Source organism: Neolamprologus brichardi, chromosome 11, assembly GCF_056152115.1.
Source record: "Neolamprologus brichardi isolate AB-2024 chromosome 11, ASM5615211v1, whole genome shotgun sequence".
NCBI lineage: Eukaryota > Metazoa > Chordata > Actinopteri > Cichliformes > Cichlidae > Neolamprologus > Neolamprologus brichardi.
In genome coordinates this window covers 15,566,096-15,593,031 of record NC_142114.1, presented here as the reverse complement: position 1 = coordinate 15,593,031, position 26,936 = coordinate 15,566,096, and the positions used below count along the sequence as shown (strand labels likewise).

The following is a 26,936-nucleotide window of genomic DNA, read 5'->3' as shown; positions in this document are numbered from 1 at the left end:
TCAAAGACATCGGCCTGTCGACAAAGAATGAATGTGAAAATAATGACAAACAAAAAGAATGACATGCAAGGTTCAGTGAATACAAATGCAGCAGGTTTAATGAACAGACGTGAGCCCCCAAAAATAACAAAAATTACAAGACAATTGGAAAGCAACAAAAAGAAAGAAAAGGATGACATATCTGTGGTGAAGTGGAAGGACAATAAAGAAAGAAATGAAACTGGTGTAGCAGGTTGGGAAGAGGGGTGGGGTTTTTACAGAGGGACAGGTGTGCAGAGCAGCCCTGAAATATGACTGGAGGGAAAATGTGATGTAGAGAGAGGCAGGACCAAGTGTAACAGGTGCAGAGGGCGGATAAAATGTCTACCTGAAACAGAGGCTGTGGTTTTGGCCACAGGAAACATGAAGCTACAATCCTCTCCTGTCCAGCCCTGGTTACACACACACTTCAGCTCATTGCTGCACACCTACAGGATGAAAATGTAACATAATTAAATATTTGTCGAAGTCTGTTATGGGCACTTTATGGGTCAAAATTCAAGTTGGTCTGATTGCAACCACAAAATCTGGTGACTCAAGTCTTTATGTTTCTCAAGTTATTTCAAGTCCCCAATCAGGCATCAAAACATTAAAATAAAAAGAAAACCCGACAGCAGCTAAATAGATACTTCCCAAATACTATAAGTGGGAAACACTTATATTATATTATATTATATTATATTATATTATATTATATTATATTATATTATATTATATTATATGCCAAACTTATTTTACATTTTGGCCCAGACCAGTGGAACATTTCTCTCTGTTATGGTAAACAAGTTTAAATACACATTTAATCCCTAAGATGTGCAATTTCAACAGTACAGCTCAGTTTTTTCTACCTGGTTCTAAAAATCCTGATGTAGTTAATGAACGAGAACTGTCAGTATGACTCTAGTGCCCAATTGTGGCAGATTGTGGCAAGGGAATTTCCCAGATGTGGGATAAATAAAGTATTTCTTGTATTATTTTATCTTATCTGAGAGTTAATATCACCCCCATCTCAACCTCTCTAAACACCCTTAGCTGATTGGATCAATTCTAGGCGTTGGTGTATGAGTTCGCTGTTGGCGTGTACCCCATTTCCAGAGCAAATGGCCTTGTCAGTCGTCCCTGGGCAGGTGCTGAAGTTGAACTGCTGGATGGGGAGACATTTGTGGTTGAAGCAGATGCTGTCTGTGCCACAGGCCGTCCCATCCTCGACATATCCCAGGTCTATATCTCCGTCGATCACCACGTGAGCGCCACTGAAGAGCAAACAAGACTGAGTGACTTGAAAGGCTATGTTGGCTTGCAGTAAACGTGGCGTGATGTGCAGGCTGCTGTTTCTTAGGTCATCTGTGATGTTTAGAAGAATGCAGTTTTCCCGGCACGGTGGGTCTCTAACAATCAATGAAGGATTTACTCGATGCTAGAGTTATGTGCTTTGTAAACAACTGAGAGAGCAACAAGCGAGGAGATTTTTTTTAGAGCATTCCTCCTTCAGTGCTGCACAAACAATAGCATTCCATAGACTAAACACAGATCACAAATGATCATTATAGACTGTTTTAGGTGTTTTCTTTTTCGTTCCTTTGGCTACCTGCAGTCCAAAGAGGCACTGTGTTGGGCTACAGAGAATGAAGTCAGCCCTCCCTGCAGCTCTCCCAGTCGTGGAGCAGGAGAGATGTTGGAGCACAGCAGATAGCCACAGTGAACATCCCTGAACACAAAAGGTGCAAACACATATCAGCAGGAGAGGAAAGTAACCCAGAGCTCCACAGGAGGCACAGACGACTGGCTTACTGCTTGTTACACTGGATCCACGTGTCCTTGTCTTTTCCACAGTTGCCTTTTTCTGTCCCTTCGATGTTAAGCTTCTCGTAGCAGAACTTGTCAGCTGCTGTTGACTCTGAGGGAAACACAAGCAATTTTAAGGAGAATAATACAAGGGTGTTTTCTGTGCAGCTCCTCTAGATCTCCTTTTGTTTGAATGCACAGTAGAGAAAACACCTACTTTCTCCCCAAATGAACTTGCACTGTCTGTCTTTGGTTTTGCACCTTCCACTGAAGCAGCGACCCTACAGGCAAACAAGGTGATTGTTAACAAAGTGCATGCCAATCAGCTGAGAGGTTTTTAAACATTTTAATGCAAGATCACATAAAACTCATCAACATCTTACTTGGTCTTTTTCACATGTGTAACCATCCATCTTGTGCACATTTGGTGGACACTGCAAAAAATAGAGAAAACCTCAAAAATACAGTGATGCAAATCTAAGTATGAGCAGATGTTTAGAAGGAAAAATCTGTGCTCACCTGGCTGGAATTGCCCGAGCAGATTTCCGGGATGTCACAGTCATTCACCGCATCTCTGCACACAATTCCCCTGAACTCCATCTGTAGCAGCACACAAGACAAATGAAATCGGAAAAGGTTTTGTGTTTCATTCTACGTCCGGCAGAAAAAACAAAAAGTCAAAAGTTTTTTGCCATCATAAAGTAAAGTGTGTGACAAGTCTGCCCATTCACAGCTAAAACACACCCCATCAATGTGAACTATGTCCATATCTTTTCTTGTAGGATTTAATGGTCCTAAATAGTTTCCGTTTCAGTTTCAGTAGCGGAGGAGTGCCTGAAAGTGGCATAATCCCCGGAGACCACGGCCATTTTTTCAGTGCTTCCAATGTAGGAAAAAGGATATCTAGTTCAACACTTCCTGTTTTGTCAGTCTTTGTTAGATTTTACACAGATACATTTTTGAAAAGCTGATTTAAAACTAAATCCCCACCAGATCGTAGCTAATGGTATTTCAGCTTCTGCTCTCCTCATGGACTGTTTGCAACCAAACCCTGCTTGAATGTGACTAAACCAAAAATCCACCATACTCTGCAGCTCCATATCTGTTTATAAAGATCAGTATGTTCAGATAAAAACCACTTAAAACCTGCTACTGTTTCCAAACAGTGTCAAATTCTACAGCAGCACAATTTTTCTTTGTTAGCTGCTTATACCCTCATTAAATACGGCCTGTGTTTTGCCGACCCTGACACGAGCAGCTTGTCCGGTTTAGTACCTGGCAGTTATTGCAGCAGAGTCCATTGCTACAAACAGAGCCCTGAGTCAGGGTGCAGTTCTTGCAGCAGTTCTCTCCTTCTTTTGCACATTCCTGAAAGGAAGAAAAACTTTTCTCAACACAGTTTATTCTTTGCCTTAATTTCTCCAATGACTTTACTTCACTGCTTCAGATGTTAACCGTTTTTATTTGATTGTTTATTTTGCTGTAACTCATCTCTTTGACCTTGGATGATCATAAAGGTTAAGCCTTCAGTATATATATCTGTGTATTTTTCATTCATCCGTGGATGTTTAACTCACCGCTGGGTTTCCGCAGTCACACTCCTCTCCTGGCTCCACAAAGCCATTGCCACATTCTGGAGGGTCTAACAGCTGAGTGAATAAAGACCTAAATTAATATATACACTCACCAGCCACTTCATTGGGTATACCTGTTCACCTGCTTGTTGACACAAATATCTAATCAACCAATCACATGGCTGAAGCTCACTACATTTAGACATGGTCTAGAAGACCTGCTGAAATTTAACCCGAGCATTAGAATAAAGGCGATTCCAGCAACTTTAAACGTGGCATGGAGCTTTAACAGCTCCCAATCTACTGGCATTTTCCTGCACAACCATCTCTGGGATTTACAGAGAATGGTCAAAAAAAGACAAAATCTCCAGTGAACAGCAGGACAAAAATTCCTTGTTTGATGTCAGAGGTCAATGATCAGACTGCTTCCAGCTGACAGAAAGGGAACAGTAACTCAAATAACTACTTGTTACAACCAAGGTATGCAAAAGAGCATCTCTGATTACTTCATTCAGCAGGATAACACACCATATCACAGAGCTGGATGTAATGGAACGGGCGATTCACATCATGGATGTGCAGCTGATTAAATCTGCAGCATCTGAGTTATGCTATTATTTGAATATGGAGCAAAATCTCTGAGGAATGTTTCCAGGACCTTGTTGAATCGATGTCGTGAAGAATTAAAGCAGATCTGAAGGCAAAAGAGGGTCCACCCTGATACTAGCAAGGCATACCTAATGAACTTTCCAGTATATATAGATTATATACGTATGTAGCATTTGGTTGAAAGTATGATGTACCTTCAGAGGTTTGTTGAACAGACAGGCTCCTCCACCGCTGTTCAAGAAGTTATAGTACTCCTCCACATTGCAGTCAGAGAATTTCTTGGGCAGGTAAAAACTGTTCAAAACAACAAGAACGCATCGGGCTGTTAACGTGGACACAAAATAAACCACGTGTGCAGATTTTACTGTGTGTGTGAGAGGGTTTCCTCCCTGCCAACACCAAAGAACAAAAGACTGAAAAAACACAGTTTTAAGCACCTTAACCCGTTCAGTATTTGTATCGTGCATTTACTTAATTACAATTTAGTTTTACACAATTTTACAGTTACTAGTGTGAACTGTTTTTTATTAATATACTTAAGATTGCTTCTTCTTTTACCAAACATAAAACACACTTTAAATATTAGAGGTTTTACGACAGGTTCACTATACTCACAGTTCAGAGGAGATCCTTATAATAACATGGAGACAGACATTTAGCACAACTGACTCTGTGAACATCGTACGGAGATATGAGCGGGCTGTAAATGGATTCTAAGATGTGCCGTTTTTACGTTGTCCTGGAAAACAAGCCTAATATTATCGATGAGTCATTTTTAAGCCGGCATTGCATTATCATTTGACACTGAAGCCCCAAAAGAACAAAAAGAATATCTGACTAATTTTTTTAATGAGTTGCTCAGAATAGAAATCAAGCTCTGCTGAGAGTGTCATCAGCTCTTTAATTCTCACTGTGATTGCTTCAATTCATTTATAATTAAAGGCTAAAGTCCAGCTGGATGGCACATCCATCCGGACTTCAGTGTCCGATCTCAGCGGAGCTTGAAAAATGCCTGGCCAGGCTGATGCTTTTAATGGCATTATCCCAACAGTGAGCAGCACTTAAATATTATTATGTTCTTCTGCACTGTTAGTCTTAATCCTGATTATTCTGCAGGAAAAGGTTAGAGTGGCTCATCAGGCCTGCCAAACCAGACAATGCAATAATGAGAGAGTCGAGGGTGCGAGAGGCTTTGGCTGATGTTTCATGTGTAATGTGACTAAATGAAGCCATCGCCAATGATGACGATGGTTATATAAAGAGGAGGTAATGGATGAAGTACACTACAATATTTCTGCAAGTTTTGGGGATTAATAAGGTTCATTGTTGTCCCGGCTCGTATACGGGATTTGTTCTTGAAATCTTGTAGCTTTCATTCTCTTTTAAACATCAAGATGAGGTGAAGCAAAGAAGAAACATGCTTGTGTGATTCCCCAGTTGGTACCACGTGGAATAACACTATTATTCACTCTTTATTTCACAGCATGCACACAATATGATCAAAATATGTATTATATTTTTAAAATATAAATAAAAAGACCACTATAAAAACCAAACTATTTCGCTAGCAACCTTCTTCCTTCCTTCGCTCCGTTGCAGTCAGCTTATAACACCTGGTGCTTATTAGGACGCTCATCAGCAGCTTAGCCATTTCTTAATTTCTTAATCTCTGCATTAAAACTGTGAAGTGGGATTTGAGTCTTTGTTGTGCCTGTCTATTCTTGGTACTGTGCGTTTTAGGCTATCTGGCCTCATTAAATTAAAAAATATTAAAGGCTTTAAGGTTGCTCCATTTGAAATACATATTTTGACCCGGTTTGCTGATGGCAACACCCATTCTCACAGGAGAAGGAAGGAAATAAAAATAGAAAAACCTACAGAATTTAACTGCTACCAAATCCTAACTTAACCTTAATGGAAAATGTGTGTGTGTGTGTGTGTTTTTTTTTAAGAAACTTCAGTTTATACAAGGTGTAGTTAGGATTTAAGATCTTAAGAAAAGCTACTGTATACACTGCACAGGAGCACACATACCCACAGATGGGTGACACATTAAAGGAAAAACCTGAGCTTTGCTGGCACAGCTTTGGGAGCCTTTGGCCTCTTAAAGAAATGTGTCAAATATTCCAAACCTACATAAAGTTGCTCTGACTGATCCTATAAAAGGGCAGAGGCCACTTTCAGGATGAAAACTGTACAAATGTCACTGAATGATTTAATGAGTGTGAAAATGATGTGAATCATTTTGCTGTCTTCGCAAACACCTGTGAGAGACTTGAGTGTTGGACAGCGCTGATTAAAACATCTAACGAAGAAGTCTCTTCCTTACTTATCTTGTTTTTTTCTTTCCTTTAATTTGTGTCCCGTCTGTATTTTAACACAAATCCACTCAGACACGCACTCACGCAACACACAAGCAAACAGAGGAGCTACATCCTGTGAAAAAATTAGTTAAAGATGGTCAGGTGAAGAAAATCAGACATGCAGGTGCTGAGGGATTAAAAATAAACTTCTGTCAGCGGATATGCCAGAGGCCGCTCATTGAATACAATCGTCTGAAATACCACTGACTCGATTTTAGGGAAATTGCTTGGGTCTGTTCACAGGTGACAGGTTTAAATAAGCACAAAGTCACCTGTCCTCTGTCATGTGACCTTGTGACAATAGAGGAGGTTTATTAAGGTAAGCCAATAGAGCAGGATCTCAGTGTTTGGGAAGTGTACTTGTTGTGTTGTTACAGGGGAATGAGACAAATACTGACCTAAGATGAGAATGACATTGCAGACTGTATTAACTGGATAACGATGAACAAAAGTCAGTAATGAGAAGTTTTAATTTTTAAACAGCAGGGTGGAGAAGAAGCCTCTCGGCAATCGGGAAAAACAAATCAATGACATTTATCAGCTATTCAGTCAGTAACATTGCCCAAAAACTGAAAAATACACACTAAGTATGTGATATTTTACAAAGTGATCATGAAAAATACAGCCAGTGTATTACAAACAGGACATCAAGCTGTATTTGTTCATATCATCTAGGTAAAATGAGAAGCTGGGGCCACAGTGGCTGTAGTGCCCTTGGATGACAAAGGGAAAGGTTGTGATGACTGACAACCTCCCTCTGACGCAGCCATTTGGTTCAAAACCAGCACAAGCAACGCTCACAAGCTTCAGCTCACCTGCTGTCCCATTCGGGATGGGGAGGGGGGGGGAATTGTAAGAAGTATTTAAGAAGAGAGGTACACGCACACACAGACAGACAACACACACACAGATCACACACAGACACTCACAGTGGCACGATGCCAAGCAGGCCTGTGCAGTCCACAAAAATATTTTAATCATCTATTTTCTTATCTAAGCAAATAAGACATTACACAAGGCCTTTATGCAGAAAAATGCTCAATGTTATATAACAAGAAGATAGCAACTGGAAATTAAACCTGGACTGTCCCCTAGTGGTGAATTATAAAGGTACAAGAACACAGCAGTGAATGACATACATGTAATTTAAATGGATAAATAGATTGATATTTGAGATTTAATTGGTTTTAAATACATAAGAGACACACATGTAAACTTTATGTTTACATATTAAAACACATAGCTTTGACAAGGCAGGATGACACTTATTGATAACTGCAGTTATAGCAATATTTAAGTAAATACTCATACAGGGAAGGGAACGAAAGCAACTTATAGTCTGGGTAACATTGCATCCAACTCCACGCTGTGTCAGAATTTGTTAAAATGCTTTGATGAGACTGAATCATCGGCATCTGTGAGAGTTGACAAGAATTCAGCTGTGAGATCAGGAAATGCACTTTCAAAAGGAACTTACCCAATGTCATCCATGATACAGCCGGCCCAGCGATCATCACACTTGCATTCACCTGCAAAAATACATTTGTGATATCATCAAAATTGAGTTTTAAGAAGAATGTGTGTTTTTATTATTGTTGGGGGGGGGGGGTGGAATTTGACAATATTTACAAAAACAAGTGCAATTCATATATAGTGTACAGATGTGTAAAATACTGGACACAGTAATAATAAAATTAGGGAGGTTTGGAAAAGAAAAACATAAAAACACATAATGTTGGAGAAGGAAAATGAAAAGACAAAAAAATGCGGGTATTTACATGTATTTTTTACACATATTTTACTAGTTAACCTCATATTGCAGGAGACGGTTAAAGTTAGATGCATTTGCATGTGTGTAAATGCATAAATATATAGAAAAGTCCAGAAAAGAAAACTTAAAAACACAAAGCAAACAAGCAAAAAAATATTGTTCTGTGACGTAAGTATAGAAAAAATAAAGATATTAATTATTATAGATAGTATAGTTAATTATTCTATTAGGTTATAACACATGCCTGGCCATTCATTCCTCCTCTCCTTTTCTGGGGTGCATTTACAATATATATGAGAATGTAGATGATGAAACCTCAACAAAAAACAAAACAAAAAACAAAAATAACAAATAATAATCAGTGTTAAATCTCATGAAGAGAGTGAGAGAAGACAGAAGGGATCATTAAGATTTAACGGTTTACCGTTAAGGATCCTCTTCTTGTCTGAGAAGATGCCGATGTTCTGTCCAAGAGACTGTGCGAGGGTAATGGCCATCTCATTAGTTTTCCCATACTGAAGAAAAAATGCAGAGGAAGAGAGAATGAAGTGAATCAATGAAAAAAAGACCAAGAATCTTTGATTTATTGTAGAAAATTTTGTTGTAAAGCAGAAAAAACAGTAATTAATTTAAATGAAAGAAAATTGAAATGATATGGTTAGTACTGACATGTAGCAGTGTGCATAAGAAATGAGTCATCCCTCATGTCTGTTTATTTTGGTGGGAAAACTGAAAATAATGCAACAATTTACTGAAATGTGCAGGAAAAGGGCAAAAACAAAATCTTTACAATTCTATCAAGCTTGAAAGTCAGTATTTATTGTCATCAACTTTATTCTTCGATACAGCCTGAACTCTGTTACATAAACTTTCTTTAAATTTATTTTTTAGTCTTCTTGTTGAGGTTTGAGCTATCCACTGTGTGTGTGTGTGTTTTGTTTTGTTTTTTTTAATCTATGTATGCTTTTACTGCACTAGCAGTGTGTTTGGCATCATTCAGATGCTGAAAACTTAAGTTATTGCCAATCAGACATTGCCCAGATGAGATTGAGGCTTTAAATGGGGAGAGTGAGTTTCGAAATCCGATGGTACTTTTCTTTTTCTCATAATTCCATTGATTTTTACAAGATCTCCAACACCACTGGCTAAAATACAGCTCCAAACCATGACAGAGCCTCCACCATGTTTTATAGATGGCTGTAGACACTCACTATTGTACCTCTCGCCTGACCCCTACTAAAGATATTGAATTGAAAATTAAAAATTGGATAGGTGACTCCATTAGATGGACCCATGTGCCTAAAGACACCATTTAAATTTAGTTCTTTGCTAAGTTGTTTGTTATGTGTAGACACAACTATGATTCACCCCGTTATTAATGCTTGAATGATTCATAGCTCAGTGTTTAGGGACCTAACAACAAACAAGCAAACAAACAAAAAAGTATTCGTCTGAAAGTGGGCGAAAAAGCAGCCAATGTCCAAAGAAAACCCTGAAGAAGTATTGCTCAAGACCACGTTAAAAATGGCAAAATATAGACATGAGGGTTGGTTCAAGACTTTTGCACAGCACTGTATCCCTCATTTTATCAGAGAAAACAGTCGGTGTTGGTGGTGTTCAATGTAAACTGATTGAACTCCACGTTGTCTCCATCGTTTAACTTTAAAATTATTTAATTCTTACTCACCTCATTGACGCCCCCTCCTTTGGTGAGAGAGCAAACTCCGCCCATATAGGAAGCTCCACCCCAGCTGCTATGAAAGCGAGACCCTCTGATGAAAGAAAAGGGTGTTTTATCAAAAGATGCTGAGTGTATAAGGGGAAAAAAAACATTTTATTTTCCTAACTGTCATACTCACGAGAAGAGGTGAACAGAGTCACATTTCTCCTTGATGAAGTCTTTCCTGTACTTCATGAACTCCTTCAGGGTCACCATGGGGTCATCGTCAATGTTAAATTTGTTGTCAGCTGACCAGGTTTCCATTGCAACGAGCACAATTCGAGTATTAAGTTGTTCCCTGAAAATCTGTGGAAAAAGCAAACTTGATATCAGGAAAAATGTCAAGAAGGTTTAAATACTTGTGTAACAGAAAGTGGGAAAAATATTCGGTTTGATGTGTCATGAGCATCGGCATCTCCAGCTGTTCAATACGACAGTGATCAAATGCTCAGTATGATCCTGCCACCAGACAGCTGCGGCACATCATAAGAAACCAGACAGACAGTAAACAAAGGTAACCGTCTGAAGGACACAGTGGGAGCAAACTCTGCTGTAAATAATAATGTTTGCTTTCATAAGACGCAAATCTGCGGGTGCCTCGGGCCAGACAAACACCGGATAAGAGCAAAGTGTCTGCATTCAAAATAAATGCTAATGGTTTCTCAGTGCAGGGATGGAGGGGTCAGTGTGCATGATTTAATCCCAATGTGGCCCCTACAAACTCAAACTATCTGCCTCTGCTGGTGCATCTGTGTGGAGAGTTCACTGCTGCCAAAAGTGCAGAAGGAACAATAATACCTTCAGACACTAAGCCTGCTCCAGACCATTGTTGCGTTATTTCTTTTCCAGCTCTTATTCCAACATTTCTTCCAGGTGTATGCTATAGTGTTTAGCATAGATGAAAGAAATCAATGCTCTGCCTCCTAAATAAAGCCTGCTTCATATGATCTTCTTCAAGGGCACAACAAAAAGCACGACCTTTCTCCAGCTTCACCAGCCTCTCAACTTACAGACGTGACCCTGTCCCAGCTCAGATTTCAGTAATACAACACACAGACGTGGCAACAAATAATCAAACACTTAAAATCTGCCTCTGAGCTGTCGAGATGCCACCACTGCTTTTGACATCCAGTCATCTGAAAACCTCATAACTGGGCAGTTAATGGCTGCTCGCGGCATATTATGGGCCAGGAGAGGCTTTAAATGGGGAGAGTGAGGTTGGTTAAATGAGAAATCAGTGCAGTGTGCGCTTGACTCCAGTACCTGGGAGTGCTTGTGGCAAGCTTTCCAAGAAGCGGATCGATACAGTTCTTACCATGTCAGCGATATTGACCACTGTCTTAGCGTTGTTGTTCGTATGCCCGACGGAAAGCCGGTGCTTCTTATACTGTAGAAAGGAAAAAAACAAAGAGAAAGAGAGACAAGAAGGATAAATTAATATAAATGGGTTTCATAATCTGGAACAAATTTACTTTAAGCCATTTTAATGTATGGAAAAAGCTTGTGTCTGCGCATTGGATTTAGTCTTAATGTTGCTTTTACGATATAAAAACAAAGTCAATTCCATTCCAGTGGATCTTAGTCAGGCACGTTTTGATCAGAATGGTTTTTTCATGCTCAGTAAAGGCAGCGTTTGAGTGCATGCTCTTACTTTGTTTACAGCCTTGACTCTCAGCCCACCCAGCTTCCTGTAGACTCTGAGCTATTTAAAAGATGGTTTTCTTTCAACAAAACCCAAGAAACCACACAACCAACAATGGAATGAGTCTAATTTCATACATGTCTTAAATCCAAAGCCTGACATGCTTCAACTATTTCTTCCTGTTTCAGTATTCATCAATCCATCTTCTTCTTGTTCAATGCAGACCTAACATGCATGTCTTTATGGGAGGACGAGAAGAGGGAGAACATGCAAACGCCACACGGAACATCTTTATCCCGCTAGCAGGTTCAAACCCATGGCCTTTCTTGTTGTGATGTGACAGTGGTAACCACATGACCACCGTGCAACCCCCTGTCTGACTATTGTTTACTGGAAATGGTAACACCAAGATTTACGTCAATATCTATGTGGATGACATGAATCTTTCCACAATATTAATTTACAAGAACAAGTGTATATGCGTCCAAACTTTTCCATCTTGGCTGTATTTTATGTATTTTACATCTTTGAAGCATAAAATGTAAAACGAATTATTACAACTCTTAATATTGACAGAATTGTTTGGATACGCAGTCCTGTGAAAAACTAAGTACACCCTTTCTGCCTTCATAGGAATTAGGATGATAAGTAGCAGCCAGGTACTGGTACTCAAATGGAATTTAATAATTGATCATCACCAAGTGTGAGCACCTCTATAAAAAGCAGACGTTTTGGCACTTTGCTGGTCTGAGGCATTCATGGTGTGTGTCAAAACAATGCCACAATCTTGCCAGGAGTGGACAACGCAGCAAATTCAACCAGAAGAGCAGATTTTCTAATGCTCGGAGAAATTTAAATCTACAGCCTCAGTTAGTATGTTAAATGTCAAAGATGACTAAACTTGGTGTGTTTGGAAGGGTTCCCAGGAGAAAGCCTCTCCTTTCTAAAAACAACATGGCAGCACGGCTAAGGTTTGAAAAGCTGAATCTCCTTTAGAGAGACGAAACCAAAGCAAAGATGTTTGGCTGTCATTACGGCGCCACATTTGGAGAAAACCAAGCAGCACATCAGCAAAAAAGCACCTCATACCAACTGTGAAACACATGATTGTGGGCGTTTTGCAGTGACGGCGCCTTGGCAACTTACAGTCATTGAGTTGACCATGGACTCCTCTTTATACCAAAATACTCTAAAGTCAAGTGTGAACCTAGACTTTAACCCCAAACCCATGAAATGCTGTCATATGACTTCAAGAGAGTTATGCATAAAGGGACGTCCGCAAACTTCAATGAACTGCAACAATATTGCAAACAAAACAGTTTTTAGTAAATAAATACAGTCTCTGTGTAGTATTTCGTGTTGCTGTGCACCTGAGGTTGAAATTAAATAATTTTAAACCTGATAAGCACCAGCTGATTTTTACTATGATCTTCTAAATAAGTCCGTAGAATTGAAAAGGGATGTGCACTCTTTCTACTATGACTGTTTGTGATGCAACAGTCAGACAGTCGTGATAAAAAGTGACGCTTCACACCTGCATCACTTCAATCTAGAGAGATTTGTGGTCAGTGGGCCAGCATAACATGATTTCTGGCTTCAGGTCACATTCATGTCTATTTTTTGTAGTCTCTAATAAGCTTACCATTAAATGGTCATTGATCACCATCAGCTCGATGTATTTGGTCTCATCTTCTACACTTCGTGACAAATGTGGAGCCTGAAAAGAGACGACAGTTTTATCATATTAACGGGAGGCAGACGCCATCTTTTTCTAAATAAAAAAAATTAAGGAGAATTTCAAAGGAGTACCTTAAAAACAAAGGTCAACTCGAGACTCAAAGAAAAATAAATGACAAATCAAAGAGCATCAGCTTAGCAAAAGCCAAACCAGGTTTGTCTGTGAGCCCTAATCAAAGTAAATATGAGCGCAGCTTTCAGGGCTGAGAGACAGACAGCTGCAGACACCTGACTATGTCTGAGAAAAGGCGAGGAGGGAAGCAGCCTCTACTTATAAGATAAATATTTCATGAAACCGAAGAAGACGAGAAGAGGAGAAGAGGGGGCTGGAGAGCTGTTGAGTGGGAGGAAAGCTTGGAAACAGCACACTCTTTATGAATTAACATAAAACATATTGACGGAAAGCAGTGTAATCAAGACAACAGCCTCGGTAGCGTAATTATCTCTCTGTCTTACACTCATGCAGGCATGCACAAAATATAAGCATCTGCACGCCTCCGCTGCTATTGGCGATCATTTTCCTCTGCCATCTGAGCAGCTGTGGCTCAGGTGGTAGAGGACTGTCCGGGGCCGGCGCTTCCTTCCCCGGCTACTATATTGCCTAAATATCCTTGGGCACACTGACTTCAAGCAGCTCTCAATGGCAGTCAAGCTGCCACCATTAGTGTGTAAGTGTGTGTGCGTGGATGGGAGACAGATTTTAAAGCACTTTGTAGCACCCTTTTAAGGTGAAAAGACCCTGCATAAGTGCAGACCGCTTTACCATTTAGTAGACTCATACCTGTCTCTTTTTCCTCCTGTGCACAACTTTTGACCCTGGAAATGGAGGGCTGGGGAAAGGTGGTTCTGGTAGAGCGCCTTATAAACAGACGGACACACATTCAGTATGTAAGATTAATTAAAGCACATCAGAAGCCTGGTCAGTACATCAACCATCAGCTTACCACCAAGGAGATCGTTAATTGCCTCTTCACCAGCAGATTTGTAGATCATGTGAATGCGAATATCCCCCTAAAACACACATGCACAGAAAAAATAATTATCCAGTTAATCAGCGAGACAGATCAGAGCCGAGTGACTTTTCAGTTTCAGTGCACAGACTGATTTATCTGCTTGAGAGAGAAGTGACGTCAAAGAGAATGGATAGAGCTTCTTGGTAAGTTGTAGTACCTTACTAAAATATTAATACCAATATTATAAGTTGATAAGAACAAAGGATATTAATCAGCTCTGTTCATTTAAAGCAAACTCAGCAAAGAAAAATGAATTCCGGTTTAGCTGTATTAATGACCTGTATGTGGTGATTACACATAGACACACCCTAGTGTGGTTTCATGAATTCTTATGCCTTACTTTATTTTATTTGTAGTTTGTTTGTTTTTTATCATTTTATCTACCCTTTATTTGCTTCATTTTTTAATCATCCGCGTGGTTAAGTTTTTTGTTTCCACGTAAAACTTTAAGAATCACAGACATAAATTAATAAATAAAAATACTTTAGAACGTGAGTTAAAGGGTGTGTTTACCTCCTGTGAGTCAGCTCTGAGGGCGGAAACACCCCGAGCTCTGCGGAGGGCACATCCTGTTTACTCTCCGAGCCACTGTATGAGACTCGGTTTGTGTTCAAGTATGTAAAGGAGAAACAGGCTGAGATGTTACCGACTTCACTGTAAACGTAGCTCAACAAGGTATAGTACCCTTTAGTAAATGTAGTTAAAGTATGAAAACAAATCGGCGTCAACAAGTTGCGGTAATGCTACCTCTTTAGCTTGTAGCTAGGTGGCTAATTAGTTAGCGAATTCGGAGTTCACATTTTCTACTACGTTCTTCGTTTTGAGTCACTTGATGTTAACGATCGGCTTTTGTTACTGTTATTAACACGTATTAACAACTTTACAGGCCCTTTCCATTCGTCTGAGCAAACAGAGCTAGCCTGACGGCTAGCAAAAGTAGCGGTAATTAGCCTAGCTGACTGTGCTATCTGCTAACCAGTTATTACAGAGTTCAGGTCTTTTTTTTACTACCACAATTCACACTGTGTCGGTACTGTATGTATAATTATACTGCTTTGGGTTTAATAATCACTGTGCTATTAACCCTGCTCACGTTGATCGTTAGCATAATCTAGAATAAATAGTTTGGATTCACCGGTCTGTAACAGCTGGCACTTTGAAAGTTACATTTAATAAAACACAATAAGATAGCGACTGAGTAAACGAAAACTGTAAAACAAAATGCTATTGAGACATGACACCAAAAAATAAAAATAAAAATGACATTCCAAAATACAGCTGGTGACAATTTATGTGTTGCATATAGTTATACAAAAGAAAACTTGTGAAATGCTTTTTGATGTGAAATTCTTATTCGTAAAATGAAGAAAATTGAGCAAATATCACAAGTTGTACCACAGAAAACAAAAATATCAATAGATAGTCCTAACCGAACAGAAAAAGTTCTAGTTGAGTTTCCAGATGGTACTCTAATTATAACTGAATAAATAATACATAAATTTGTTTGCTGTTGATAAATAATATCCTGGAGGAGTCTTGATTCAGGTTAAAATTTCAAGCTCACATTTTTCTAAACGAAAAAACAAAACAAAGCCTTTGATATATGAAGCTATTTCACAACAACCCAAGCTTTGGCCATAAAATTATGAAGCAGATCAGAGATGGTTGAGCAGAAAATGTTGAAAAAAATTGTTGATTTGAGGTGGAATGACCCTGTAATTTAAATAGCTAGTGCACCTGGCTGCACCTTGATTTTTTTAGACCATCAATGCCACAAGGAATTGGCCCATAAAGTGCTTTAAACATACTCAGTTAGACCCTGATAACCTTCAGAGATGAGATGAAAGTGGCAATAAGAGCTCTTTTTTTAAGATGATAAAATAAAAAGCAGTTGCAAGTTGCATTGTCTGAGTCAGTCACTGTTGCATGCGTCATATAAAGTTCGAGCCTTGCTCATTGTTCAGCTGCACAGTAATCTGTGTAATGCACTGCTGTATAGACACTCCTGCAGTGCAGCCTCAGTCATCGAGTCATTCCCACTTTGTTTGCTGGTGAAATGAGAGCATTGTTTCTCAGGGACAGCAGATATTGGGTCGACCACACTGTGGTGAATTGAAATACAGGGGGGTTGCCCATAGCTAGGTCAGCGTGTGGCACAGTTAGCTTGCTTCTATAAAGGAATGGGGCCATTCGGATAAACTTGTATAACCACGTTTTTCAGGAATTCTGTGTCCATCAAACTGATCAGTTGCTGCTTTCTGTCTGACTTGTGTTGTTTATCCAGGAAAACGGAAACTCCCCTGTCAGCAATAACCAGCCATGTCGTGCCGGGACATCCACGCCACCAACGCTTTTGCCTTCATCATTGCTATTTTGTCTGTAGGTGGGCTCACAGTGGCAGCATTAATTCCGCAGTGGCGCGTAACGAAACTCGTCACCTTTAATCGCAATGCCAAGAATATCAGTGTGTATGATGGGCTGTGGGCTAAATGTGTGATGCAGGATGGCTATTCAGGATGCCTCTACTATGATTCAGAGGTATTGCTTGATCTATTCTGCTTATGTTTTGTTTTGTTTTTTAATTCTCAGGTGTTTATAATAGTCCCAGCATTAATTATATATTATTATGTTTCCAGTGGTACTCCAAGTTGGATCAGCTGGATCTGCGGCTTTTGCAGTTCTGCCTTCCCACAGGCCTCGGGTTCGGCATTTTAGCCTTGCTGCTGTCCATGACTGGGATGTGTAAAACCTGTTGCTGCTCAGACAAGCCTGAACCGGACATTAAAACAGTTAGATTCCTGGTGAACAGTCCAGGTTGTCACCTGGTGGCCGGCATGTTTTTCTTCCTGGGCGGCGCAGTCCCCATTGCGCCCTCCGTGTGGTTCCTTTTCCGCACCAAGGAGATGAACGCTAGATATGCCAACATCTTCTCTGATGGCTTTGCTGTGTATATATCTATAGGCTGTTCTGGAGGACTGATGCTAGCCGCGCTGCTGATGTTCATGTGGTATTGTATGTGCAAGAAGCTGCCTTCACCTTTCTGGTTGCCCATGTCCACGTCCAACTCCATGTCGACCCAGCCTCTCATTGCCAACGCACATTCTCCTGCCTCAGCTTATGTTCCGCAGCCTTTCCCACCACAGACTTTCCCTCCTACAGTAATTAACGCCCAACCGCATGTGCCCGCGCAGGGCTACGTGCAAAGCGTTATTGCACCTGCTCCACCACAGGTGTACGTGTCTCAGGTTTCTGCACCGAATGGCTATGGATCAGAGGTTGAAGGAAACCACGCCTATGGCTACGCCCCCTCTCAAAGTTACGCTCCCTCACAAAGTTACGCTCCCTCGCAGAGCTATGCCCCCTCGCAGAGTTACGCTCCCTCTCAGGGGTACGCATCCAGCTATACAGGCCACCGCTACTCCACCCGCTCGCGGATGTCAGCAATAGAAATTGATATTCCTGTGCTGACGCAAGAGTAGTGAAAGAGGAGAGGCTGATAACCTCATCACTTCTGTCCATGAACCTCTATAAATTTCACCACTGATAAAACTAACAGAGTTTGATAGATGGAAGTCAGTCCAGGCCTGTGAACTGCTGATGGCAGAGGATGAGAATCGGTAGAAACAGCCCTGGATGTACCACATGAAGGATAAGATTAACCTCGAAACTAAAACACTGCATTCAGTTTAGTATTGTTTTAAAAAAAATACTTGTTTCACTGTTTTTTATATCAGAGTATGAGCACTAAATAATAGTTTATTACTTGCTGAAGTGGCTAATGGACCAACCTAATTTTCTGTTACATTTGTGCTTGACACTTTATCCTTAATTTCAAGTGACCTTTGCTTGTGTAAAGCTTACAGTATGAGGATTGTCTGTTATCACTGCTGAAGTGCATTATGGACTGCAATTAACTTTGACTTCTGTGTCCTGAATGGACAACTACTAACTAACTCACCTGTTTTTGTTCTAACACGAAGTGTTTAATGAACTGTCACTTTGAAGAGCAGCTGTCATATCTTTGTTAAATGCACTAAGTGTGTCTATAATGTGCCTGGTTTAATTGCCATTGTTTACCTATGTTGTTAGCCTTGAGTCTATTTTTTTTTTATGTAAAGCCTCCTATATAGTACTTAATCATTTGATAGAGCGTACTTTTCCAAGGTATTTGTGTCAAAAAACATCAAAAAGGTGCCACTAATAAACCTTTTAGCTGTGTTCAGTCTGATGTACAAATGCAGTTAACATTACTGTATTGTCAGAAACACTAAGACATCTCTAGTGTGGTAGAAAAAAACTTGCTAATGTAGCTGGAAGCACTGATTAAGGCTGTAAGTCATGATTAAGCCACATTTGTTGCCTTCTTGCAGGTTCTGCGTATGAAGTACTGATCTTTATGTGATTCTAAAGTGAAAATGTCAAAGAAACATGCTTTTCTACACTGTTTTTGTTTTAAATAAAACATAAATCACTGTAATCACGTGCTTCTCTTTTTATACAAGCTGCAAACTCACACAGTTATCTATTTAGCCAGTCATATGGCAGCAACTCAGCGCATGTAGGCATGTAGATGAGGTCAAGACGACCCTGTAAAGTTAAAGATTTGCATCATGGATGTGCAGCTGACAAACCTGAAGCAATCGCGTGATGCTATCAAGTCAACAGGGACCAAAATCTCTGAGGAATGTTTTCAATACTGAGGGGTAAACCAAGTACTAGCAACATGTGCCTAATAAAGTGGAATAGTGGTTAACATACAAAAACTCCCCAAATTGAAAGCAAGGAGGGGACGCAAGGTTGTATACTCCTTGTACCAGTCCCAAGCTTGGATAAATAGGAGGGCTGTGTCAGGAAAGGAAAGATGTGCATCTGTCTGCTGTGGCATTTCTTTTTTTTATGTGGCCCAGCCATGATTTCAGCTGGTTATGGCTCCTCGTTCCACTTTAACCGAGAGAAATCAGGAGCCTGTGGGTTTCTTAATTCAAACAAATGTATCATAAAATGTTAAAGCCCCTTCTCCAACCCAATCCCCTTTACGCCAGAGGACACTGAAGTGGTTTATGTAGCATTTCTAAAAAGTATCAATGTGGTGTTTAAATGGGAAAATTTATTTATTTGTTGTTTATGAATATAAATGATTAACAGGGGAGAGTGGGAAAATGGCCAGCACAGCATTGGCAGACTAATCTCATTATAAACTCTGCTTTCTAGAGTGTACACTCATGAAAGAGAAGATTTCACCAAAATTCAGAGGAAATTAAATACTGTTTTTTCTGACAGTCTGCACTAAACTCAGTTTATTTGTACAAATAAAATATTTATTATTATTATATATAAATATTTGTTTAAATTAAAAACATATACTGCAAACATGCGCTACATCTTAGCCTTTTTGTGTTGACTGTCATGTTAAAGGATATGGCACATCCAAACAACAGAAGGCACATTTATGTTCCAGCTTTCCAAAAATCCTTTTCAGTATACATGAAAGCTTAAAGATGCATTTTATTGTGTTAATTAATTATTATGGAAAGTAAAAATCACAGTCATTTAGTGGTCATTAAACAGACAATGATTCAACTCATAAATCATGAAACACTTCTCTCCCCTGCATAAGCTTTTACAGGTTAAAAGTTTCATTATTCATTATTCATCATTATTGTCAATAACGGCCCTGTATTTACCTGGTGTAGGATCTATACCAAAATTTGCACTACTGCACAGCACAATATGATATTTGCTGAAAGCTGTCACCTGCCGTATGAGCAAATACTTAAGATATAATCAAGTTCATAGCTTAACAAAGGAAGTAGATGACAGTGAGCAGTCTAACAAAAAAGAAAAACAGCTTTTCGTTTTGTTTTTGATGTAAGTCGACCAAGCATGTGAAGTGATCACTGCGGCAGGTATAATTGGAAATTATGTCAAGGTTTAGTGGCGGATGGTTAGTAAGACCTTAATGAAAATAAGCATATCTGTTTGCATTTGCATGTATCTGTAGCGCACACGCAGCACAAATCATCATTATCAGAGCACCAAAGTCTGATTTAACTGTTGTAATAACGCCATGCTTTCTTTGTTCCCTGCATCATCGCTCCCGGCCAGTAATCTCAGTTCAAAAACATACACACACAGCATATAGACCCAGCGGGGAGCGAGTACGGATGGAGATTAGAGGTCGACACAGATGGCTTTCATATGCTGAGCTGGGAAGAAATAGGGGGTGGGGCCTGGGTTGCCATGGGAGACCTCAGACACAGACCGCTGGCTCATGAACATAAAGTGGGGAGGGATAAACACGCCTTTCATTCTTTCTCACTCTTTCCTTGCATGTGTGAATGAACCGGTCCAGGTTTAGTAACATGAACATGGCTTCAGGCCACAGGGAGACCCCCCCAACACACACACACACACCTCCTTTTTTTATATCCCATCAGCTCCAGCACACACACAGTGTGTCATTCCCAGCTTGTGCTGTCCGTGTAAAAAATCCTCCCTTGGCACCAAATGCAAACACCCCCATGCTAAAACCTGCCACTCGACACACCCCCTTCTTTCTCTGCATCCTTCACCACCCGACCCCCTCATCTTCAGTTATCCCCTCTAGTGCAGCAGACAACTGGAAAATCTTTCAAAAGTGGAAACAAGCACCAAAATTGGTGTGTTTGTCCCTCTGGAGCCTTTAATTTGAAAAATCCCAATAGCCACTTGGGTTTTCAAGATGGGTCACCACTTCCAACACAAATTTTCAGGCACTGGATCTATTTCAGTGTTTCTAATCCCGTTTTCAGTTTGTTTGTTTGTTTCTTTACTATGGGTGCTTCTCTGTTTGATTTTTAATAAGCATTGTTACAATTTGAACCTCCCAAAAACTGCATAATTGCCAAGAAACATTTATTTAAACAATGTAGGATTATATAATGAGCTTTAAAATCAACTTGTGGCCTCATAGGTGGGTAAAAATACCTTTATAAATGGTACAAAGAAGTTTCTGATTAGCTTCAGATGTAACCTTTACACAAACGTGGTTTGATATGAAGTCTTGTCATCTTTGCCTCAAAATGTGACAATTTCCTACCAGAAACAGGTCTGTTGACACTTTACCACATTTGGTTCACCCCGAAAATCACTGAAAAACTACTCGAAGATGAATTTATGAGTGTGTGTTCATGGATCATAGAGGACGAAGGATACTAAAGGCTGCTTTACTGGGTATTCCTGCTGCTAGTCTGTGTTTTTTACATCACTTCCTCTTAACCATGCCATTACACCAAATAATGACATCATTGCTCAGGTCTAATCATTTTCTTGCTGCTCTCTATGAGCCAATCAGCCTCCACTGTCTGCTTTAAACCTCACTGCTCTTATATCATCTTGCCTCGTGCCACTTCCTCCTCATCTTCACTACCAACCACCAGCGTCTAGACTTCAGGGGGTTCCTGCTTATCATTGCTGGGACTCCACTCTGCTATGATGCTTCATCACTCATGTTCAATAAAAACATGTCTTCTTATCAAAATGAGTATATGACTTATAATTACTGAATATAGGCTGAATATATTCATTCAAACCTTCAGGAGAGCCTGAACTTGACACGTAACCTCAACCACACACTTTATGGACTTCAACTGTTTTTTGAACCGTAACATACACTTAAAACACGTCATGCCTTTGCTTAGGCTTCATAGTTGAAATGTCCTAAAGCCTAAACTCATGGTCACTCCACCATTGAACAAAAAACACACACAGCATTATGCTTTCTGGGTGTAGCCACAGTGGCCCCGAGGTGCAGGTGGAGCTGCCAAGGTGTCCAAAAAGAAAACAACAACACAAACAGGAGGACTAAACATATGGTGCTTTCTGTCTATGCGAGTCAATCGCACATCCTCCTCACAACTTCCCTACATGAACACATATAAACACACACAACATGCACACACACTCATGCCGACACTAACAGTCAATAAGTGCAAGATTTATCAACTGCATGCTGCGCTGGAACAGCTCGTTCTTCGCTTGTGAGCTTTAATCTTGAAGATCTAGCTTTTCAGCTTATATACGAGACCATTTACATAACACGACAAGACACTTTAACTCCGGCTCAGCCACATAAAGTGACAAGAGCAGCTTGTTCAGGACACGTTTACCTCATGTCCTGCATAACTTTTTCTGCCTTGGTGAAAGAAGGGCAGATGGATTTGCCATATGGCCGACAGGAGCCACGCTGACTCTCACAGCCCCACTTCAACCCTGTTTTCTTGCTTGCGTTTTTTTTACATTTAGGAAAGCTACAATTAGTTGCAGGTGGGTAAAAAAATCTGCATCCAGTGCCATTCAATAAGGGATGATATGTGAATGCTATCTAGTGTAACAAGTGCATGACAGTGCAGACAGCCTCCTCGTAAAAGAGCCACTAAATCTCACACCGGACATGGAGGGCATCTAGGGTTTTGAAGAAGACATCTGTGTGTCTGAGGCAGACTTGTAGACCGAGCAGACAAATAGACAGACATAATGAGAGTGAAACAGAGAAAGAAGGAATCCACGGGGAGAGAAACGATGGAGCACTGCCCGAGGGGAGCAGACATCCAGAGCTCAGTAACAACAAACTGACAGGCACCGCCGGGCTCGAGGGCAGCGCCGTCCCCGGCATTGTCATGCAGCCAGCGTTCCAAAAACATCAAGCCAAAACCAATACTACCACAACTGTCAAAAATCTGTTACTCTGTTCACTCTGCACACTACTCTGTATACACTTGATTTATGTGATATTTTTAAAAGGGCCACAGATTGGTAGAGGTGAGAAGTAACAAAGTACAAATACTTTGTTACACTACAAAGTACTGGTATTTACAGTTTTCAGGTATCTGTACTTTACTTGAGTAGTTTTTTTTACTTTTTACTTCTACTCCCTATATTTTTAAACAAATATCTGTATTTTATACTCCTTAAATTTTCAAAACAGGCTTGTTACTTTTGCATTTTGGGGGAGTTTTTGCTCAGACTGCTCAGTGGAATTTGATATAGTGCAGATTTAAAGTTTCCATGTAAGTCCTCATGTTTTTAAATCAGATATTGGGTCTGTACACGTGACATTATGGGTTTTTTTATATTGTGAAACCTGCTGCAAAACAAACTGAGCTAGCTATATGTTATTTAAAGATTGCATGAAAATCATCTGCAGTTTCACAGTCAAAGTAAGGTTATGTCAAGTGTAGCAGAGATTCATATGAATTTTAGTTGATGATGCTTAGATCCATTGACTGAGCAGGACAGCTCATGAAACATCTGCTGATATCTGGTTGAATTTGGTTGTTTACATCCAAACAGAGCAGCAGGTCAGCTGATCACAGCCTGTACACTAAGAAAATCTACCGGAGCTCTCAGTAAAAATTATTGTGAACCAGAACTTCCTGTCAAAACTGAAAAAATACAAGAACTCAGATCATGTACTTGTGTAACATTTATATTTGACAAAAATACAAGTAAAGGTCTTAAAACTGTTTTAATAGCCACATGACCAGAGGGGGCGGAAACAAAGGTGCTGTGTGCATCACAGCACAGAGTTCAGGAGAAGGATTAAAAAGCAAAAATAGCCCCTAAGCTGAACGATGATTCCTGTGAGTGTTATTAAAATATATATTATAATATATATTATATGCTGAATCATTATTACTGTTTTGATTGTTTTTTTTTTAAAAAGGTGCTTTCAGTGTCCCTCAGCTAGATTGGGAATGCAATAGCTGAGGCTGGTCTACTGCATCTCCTCTTGGGTCTCAAACCTTTGATCTTTTGGATCTTCATGCTGTAGAAGACCAAAGTGAAGCCAGTTTTAACCAATGTTATAAATTTTATCTACAATCAGACTTTACATCTGATTTATAAAAAAGTTATTTCTCGCCTGTAAAATCCGCATCATCTGCTGACATATTTAATGAAGTACCAAATAAATCAATCCATCCTTTTACTTAACTGCACATCTAATTCAGGCACAAGTCACGGGTCTGTCTCCAGGCCAGCACGCAGAGACACGATCACATTCACACCTCCTGCCAGTTTAGAATCAACATTTATTAATTAATTTGCAGCTTGGTGTCAGTGCTAACCACTGTGCCACTGATTGTTAATAACTGTACTTTACACCAGTGTAAAAAAGTATCATCACAATAATATAGAAAATGTGCTTTAGTATAACATAAACAAAGTTGAGTAATCACATGTTAAACATTAAATTACTCAGTCATTTTCAGATTAACCAAAGAGTAATGCCAAGTTGGGCTAGTGGCATCCATCCCACCCTGTCCCATCATCCTTCTCCGTCACTCCAACTCTCTGCATGGCCTCCTTCACTACATCCATCAATCTTCTTGGAGGTCTTTCTCTTTTCCTCCTGCCTGACAGCTGCATTTATCCACCGTCTCTCCTCTGCACATGTCCAAACTATCGCAGCGTTGTCTCTTTAACTTTGTGTCCAAACTGCTCAATCTGAGGTCATTTCTAATGTGGTCCATTCTGGTCACTCTCAATAAAAATCTTAGCATCTTCAGCTCTGCCTCTGGTCTTTTTTAGTTAGTGCCAAAATACTGACCACGTTATCTTCTGAAGTAAGACTGTGACTGCTGTCTTTCGGCTTTCTGGAGTGACTCTATAAGATGTTGCTTTAGCTGTGGCTTTTAAAGACTTTATAGAAACGCAACATTTCAGCCAAATGTTTGTCATGATATACTTACACACCCTGTATCTCTGCAAGGAGAGTGCTGCAGCACCCTTCTGAGTTTATCTACTTTGTCAAATTGGATTGCCTATTTTCTGAATCTTCTCTCTCTCGTTGCTTCAATAATTCAGTGTCTCCAGAAAACGCTGGAGAGGACAGAAGCAGCTAAAGAGTGAGCAACGAAGAGTCGTAACAGGCCCCGAATAAACGCAGCGGCCTCGAGCACTGTTGTCGCTCATTCCCTCTCCGTGTTCTACTTTATTTCCTCCATCCTCACACTAAAGACACTTTATTGCTTAATTAACTTCATGTTTCCTCTCCTTTTCATTACTGTTTAACTGTGAAATAGCAACTGCCTCTAAAACTGGATTAGATCCTCTTGTACTGCAGTTTCTCTGCAGAAAATACAATGACATGCGCCCTAATTACATTTTGGTTTTTCACACTATTCCACCTCCTAATCTTCTGTTTGTCTGTCCATCTACCAGATTTTCTCTCCTACCTGCCGGCACAAAAACTCTCATATGGGAATGAATCTTAAGTAGCTCCATGGGTTAGGTTGCAACTACCAAGGACACACACACACACACACACACACACACCTAGGCCTCTGACCTCTCTTATCTGGTCTTCTTTCGCCCCTGACTGATTAAAGCCAGACACACGCTTCTTCTGGAGGTTTTAATTAGATAGAAAGTAAGCCCTTCACACACACACGGAGTATCAGCAGCTTGTTCTTTCACTCTCGTGCCTAAGGCTTGTCTGGAAATCTCGGATCTGTCTGTTCGTTCTGGCCGTAATGCCTCTAATTGTTATTATCTAATTGTCTGTGGGCTTTTCTGCTGCTTTGTAATCCAGTGAATCTCTCTGTCTTGAAACCTGTGGGCTGAACTCAGGGTTCAGCTGCAGTGACCGGTTTGTGATCTGTAACTGATTCTGGTTTGTCTGAACCTCCTGTTCTCCTGTTCTAACGAATCATCTGCAGCAGATGTGCAAATTTTTTACCAAATCAGCACCACAAAAACAGCCTATCCAGGCCTTTTCAAGAGCACCCATTTCACAATAATTTCAAAGGAAAACAATATGAAAGATTTTGGGTACCATCAGTGATGAGGAACTTGCAGGGCTGTGGGTGGACATTGGACACAACACAGCACTACTGCAACAAATTGTTTGACCTCAGACAGCTCAACACGACGTAGAAGCAGCTGGATGCAAAAACATGGAGGAAGGACAAATTGATAATCCCTGTTGAGAAGAGCCATCTGCAGTACTTACATTGCTGCCGCCGTGTCCTCCAGGTTCAATCATGTAGGTGTGATTGCCGTCGAAAAACATCCCACTGAAAAGGGAAAGAGGGGGAGAGGCGAGAGCACATATCAGTACAGGTTTCTGCTGTTTTTTTCAGCATCAAATGGAATAAATCAAGTCCTCCGGACAGATTAGTCACTTCATATGGAAAACTGTTATAAAAGAACATAAACCAGAGGGAGACCTTACAGTCCTTAATGTGCATATGACTCTCATTTTTCTGCAAATAAATTAGATAACAAGTTTAAGGACTGGACAGCTAAGGGAACAACAGTTATGTTCGACGTAATGAAAAAAAGTTTTGAAGTTTGAAGTTTTGAAATGCTTATTAGAAAAGCAAGACTTCTATGGATATTTACAGATGGGACGCTATGTTGATATGACTGTGAGAAAAGTAAGGGAAGAAGGAGGTGTAATGGACAGTGATGTGGAGATTACAATGGAAGCGTAATCCATGGAAGATTTTTTATTACACTCGCACAGAAACCTATCTATAGTGTTATAACCTCAGTGTCTGCTGGAAAAATGTGCAACCACTGGCATATTTAATAAAGACTAGTAAAGAGAGATACACTGTGCCATTCAAGACATTTTTAAATGTGAAATTCACCAAGTAAGAAGGCTATATATTTGGGGTATAGATCCTCAGAATGGATGT

At 40.0% G+C, this 26,936-nt stretch overlaps 2 protein-coding genes across 4 annotated transcripts in view; one reads left to right on the top strand and one right to left on the bottom strand.

The window, feature by feature from the left end:
- Positions 1-26,936, bottom strand: part of adam22 (ADAM metallopeptidase domain 22) — a 69,496-nt gene that overhangs the window by 10,899 nt on the left and 31,661 nt on the right. For all 3 annotated transcript variants that reach the window (XM_087848207.1, XM_087848205.1, XM_087848206.1), the window contains exons 6-24: positions 26,246-26,309; positions 14,185-14,251; positions 14,022-14,098; positions 13,146-13,220; positions 11,177-11,248; positions 10,001-10,167; positions 9,829-9,913; positions 8,566-8,656; positions 7,848-7,899; positions 4,202-4,301; positions 3,402-3,473; positions 3,100-3,192; positions 2,344-2,424; positions 2,208-2,258; positions 2,042-2,105; positions 1,831-1,936; positions 1,628-1,747; positions 1,124-1,292; positions 368-467 (exon numbers count right to left, since the gene is read on the bottom strand). In XM_087848207.1, the coding sequence (XP_087704333.1) occupies positions 368-467; positions 1,124-1,292; positions 1,628-1,747; positions 1,831-1,936; positions 2,042-2,105; positions 2,208-2,258; positions 2,344-2,424; positions 3,100-3,192; positions 3,402-3,473; positions 4,202-4,301; positions 7,848-7,899; positions 8,566-8,656; positions 9,829-9,913; positions 10,001-10,167; positions 11,177-11,248; positions 13,146-13,220; positions 14,022-14,098; positions 14,185-14,251; positions 26,246-26,309 (1,706 nt within the window). The remainder of the gene's footprint in view (positions 1-367; positions 468-1,123; positions 1,293-1,627; positions 1,748-1,830; positions 1,937-2,041; positions 2,106-2,207; positions 2,259-2,343; positions 2,425-3,099; positions 3,193-3,401; positions 3,474-4,201; positions 4,302-7,847; positions 7,900-8,565; positions 8,657-9,828; positions 9,914-10,000; positions 10,168-11,176; positions 11,249-13,145; positions 13,221-14,021; positions 14,099-14,184; positions 14,252-26,245; positions 26,310-26,936) is intronic.
- cldn12 (claudin 12) lies at positions 14,793-18,720 on the top strand. The gene is made up of 3 exons (XM_006804935.3): positions 14,793-14,928; positions 16,538-16,791; positions 16,890-18,720. Exons 2-3 carry the CDS (start codon positions 16,573-16,575, stop codon positions 17,730-17,732), a joined length of 1,062 nt encoding a protein of 353 aa, XP_006804998.1. The 5' UTR covers positions 14,793-14,928; positions 16,538-16,572; the 3' UTR covers positions 17,733-18,720.

Excerpts from the sequence above, each read along its gene's own strand:
- cldn12 (XM_006804935.3), top strand. The coding sequence starts at position 16,573 with ATGTCGTGCCGGGACATCCACGCCACCAACGCTTTTGCCTTCATCATT. Across the intron at positions 16,792-16,889 it reads GCCTCTACTATGATTCAGAG|TGGTACTCCAAGTTGGATCA; the intron begins GTATTGCTTGAT and ends TTATGTTTCCAG.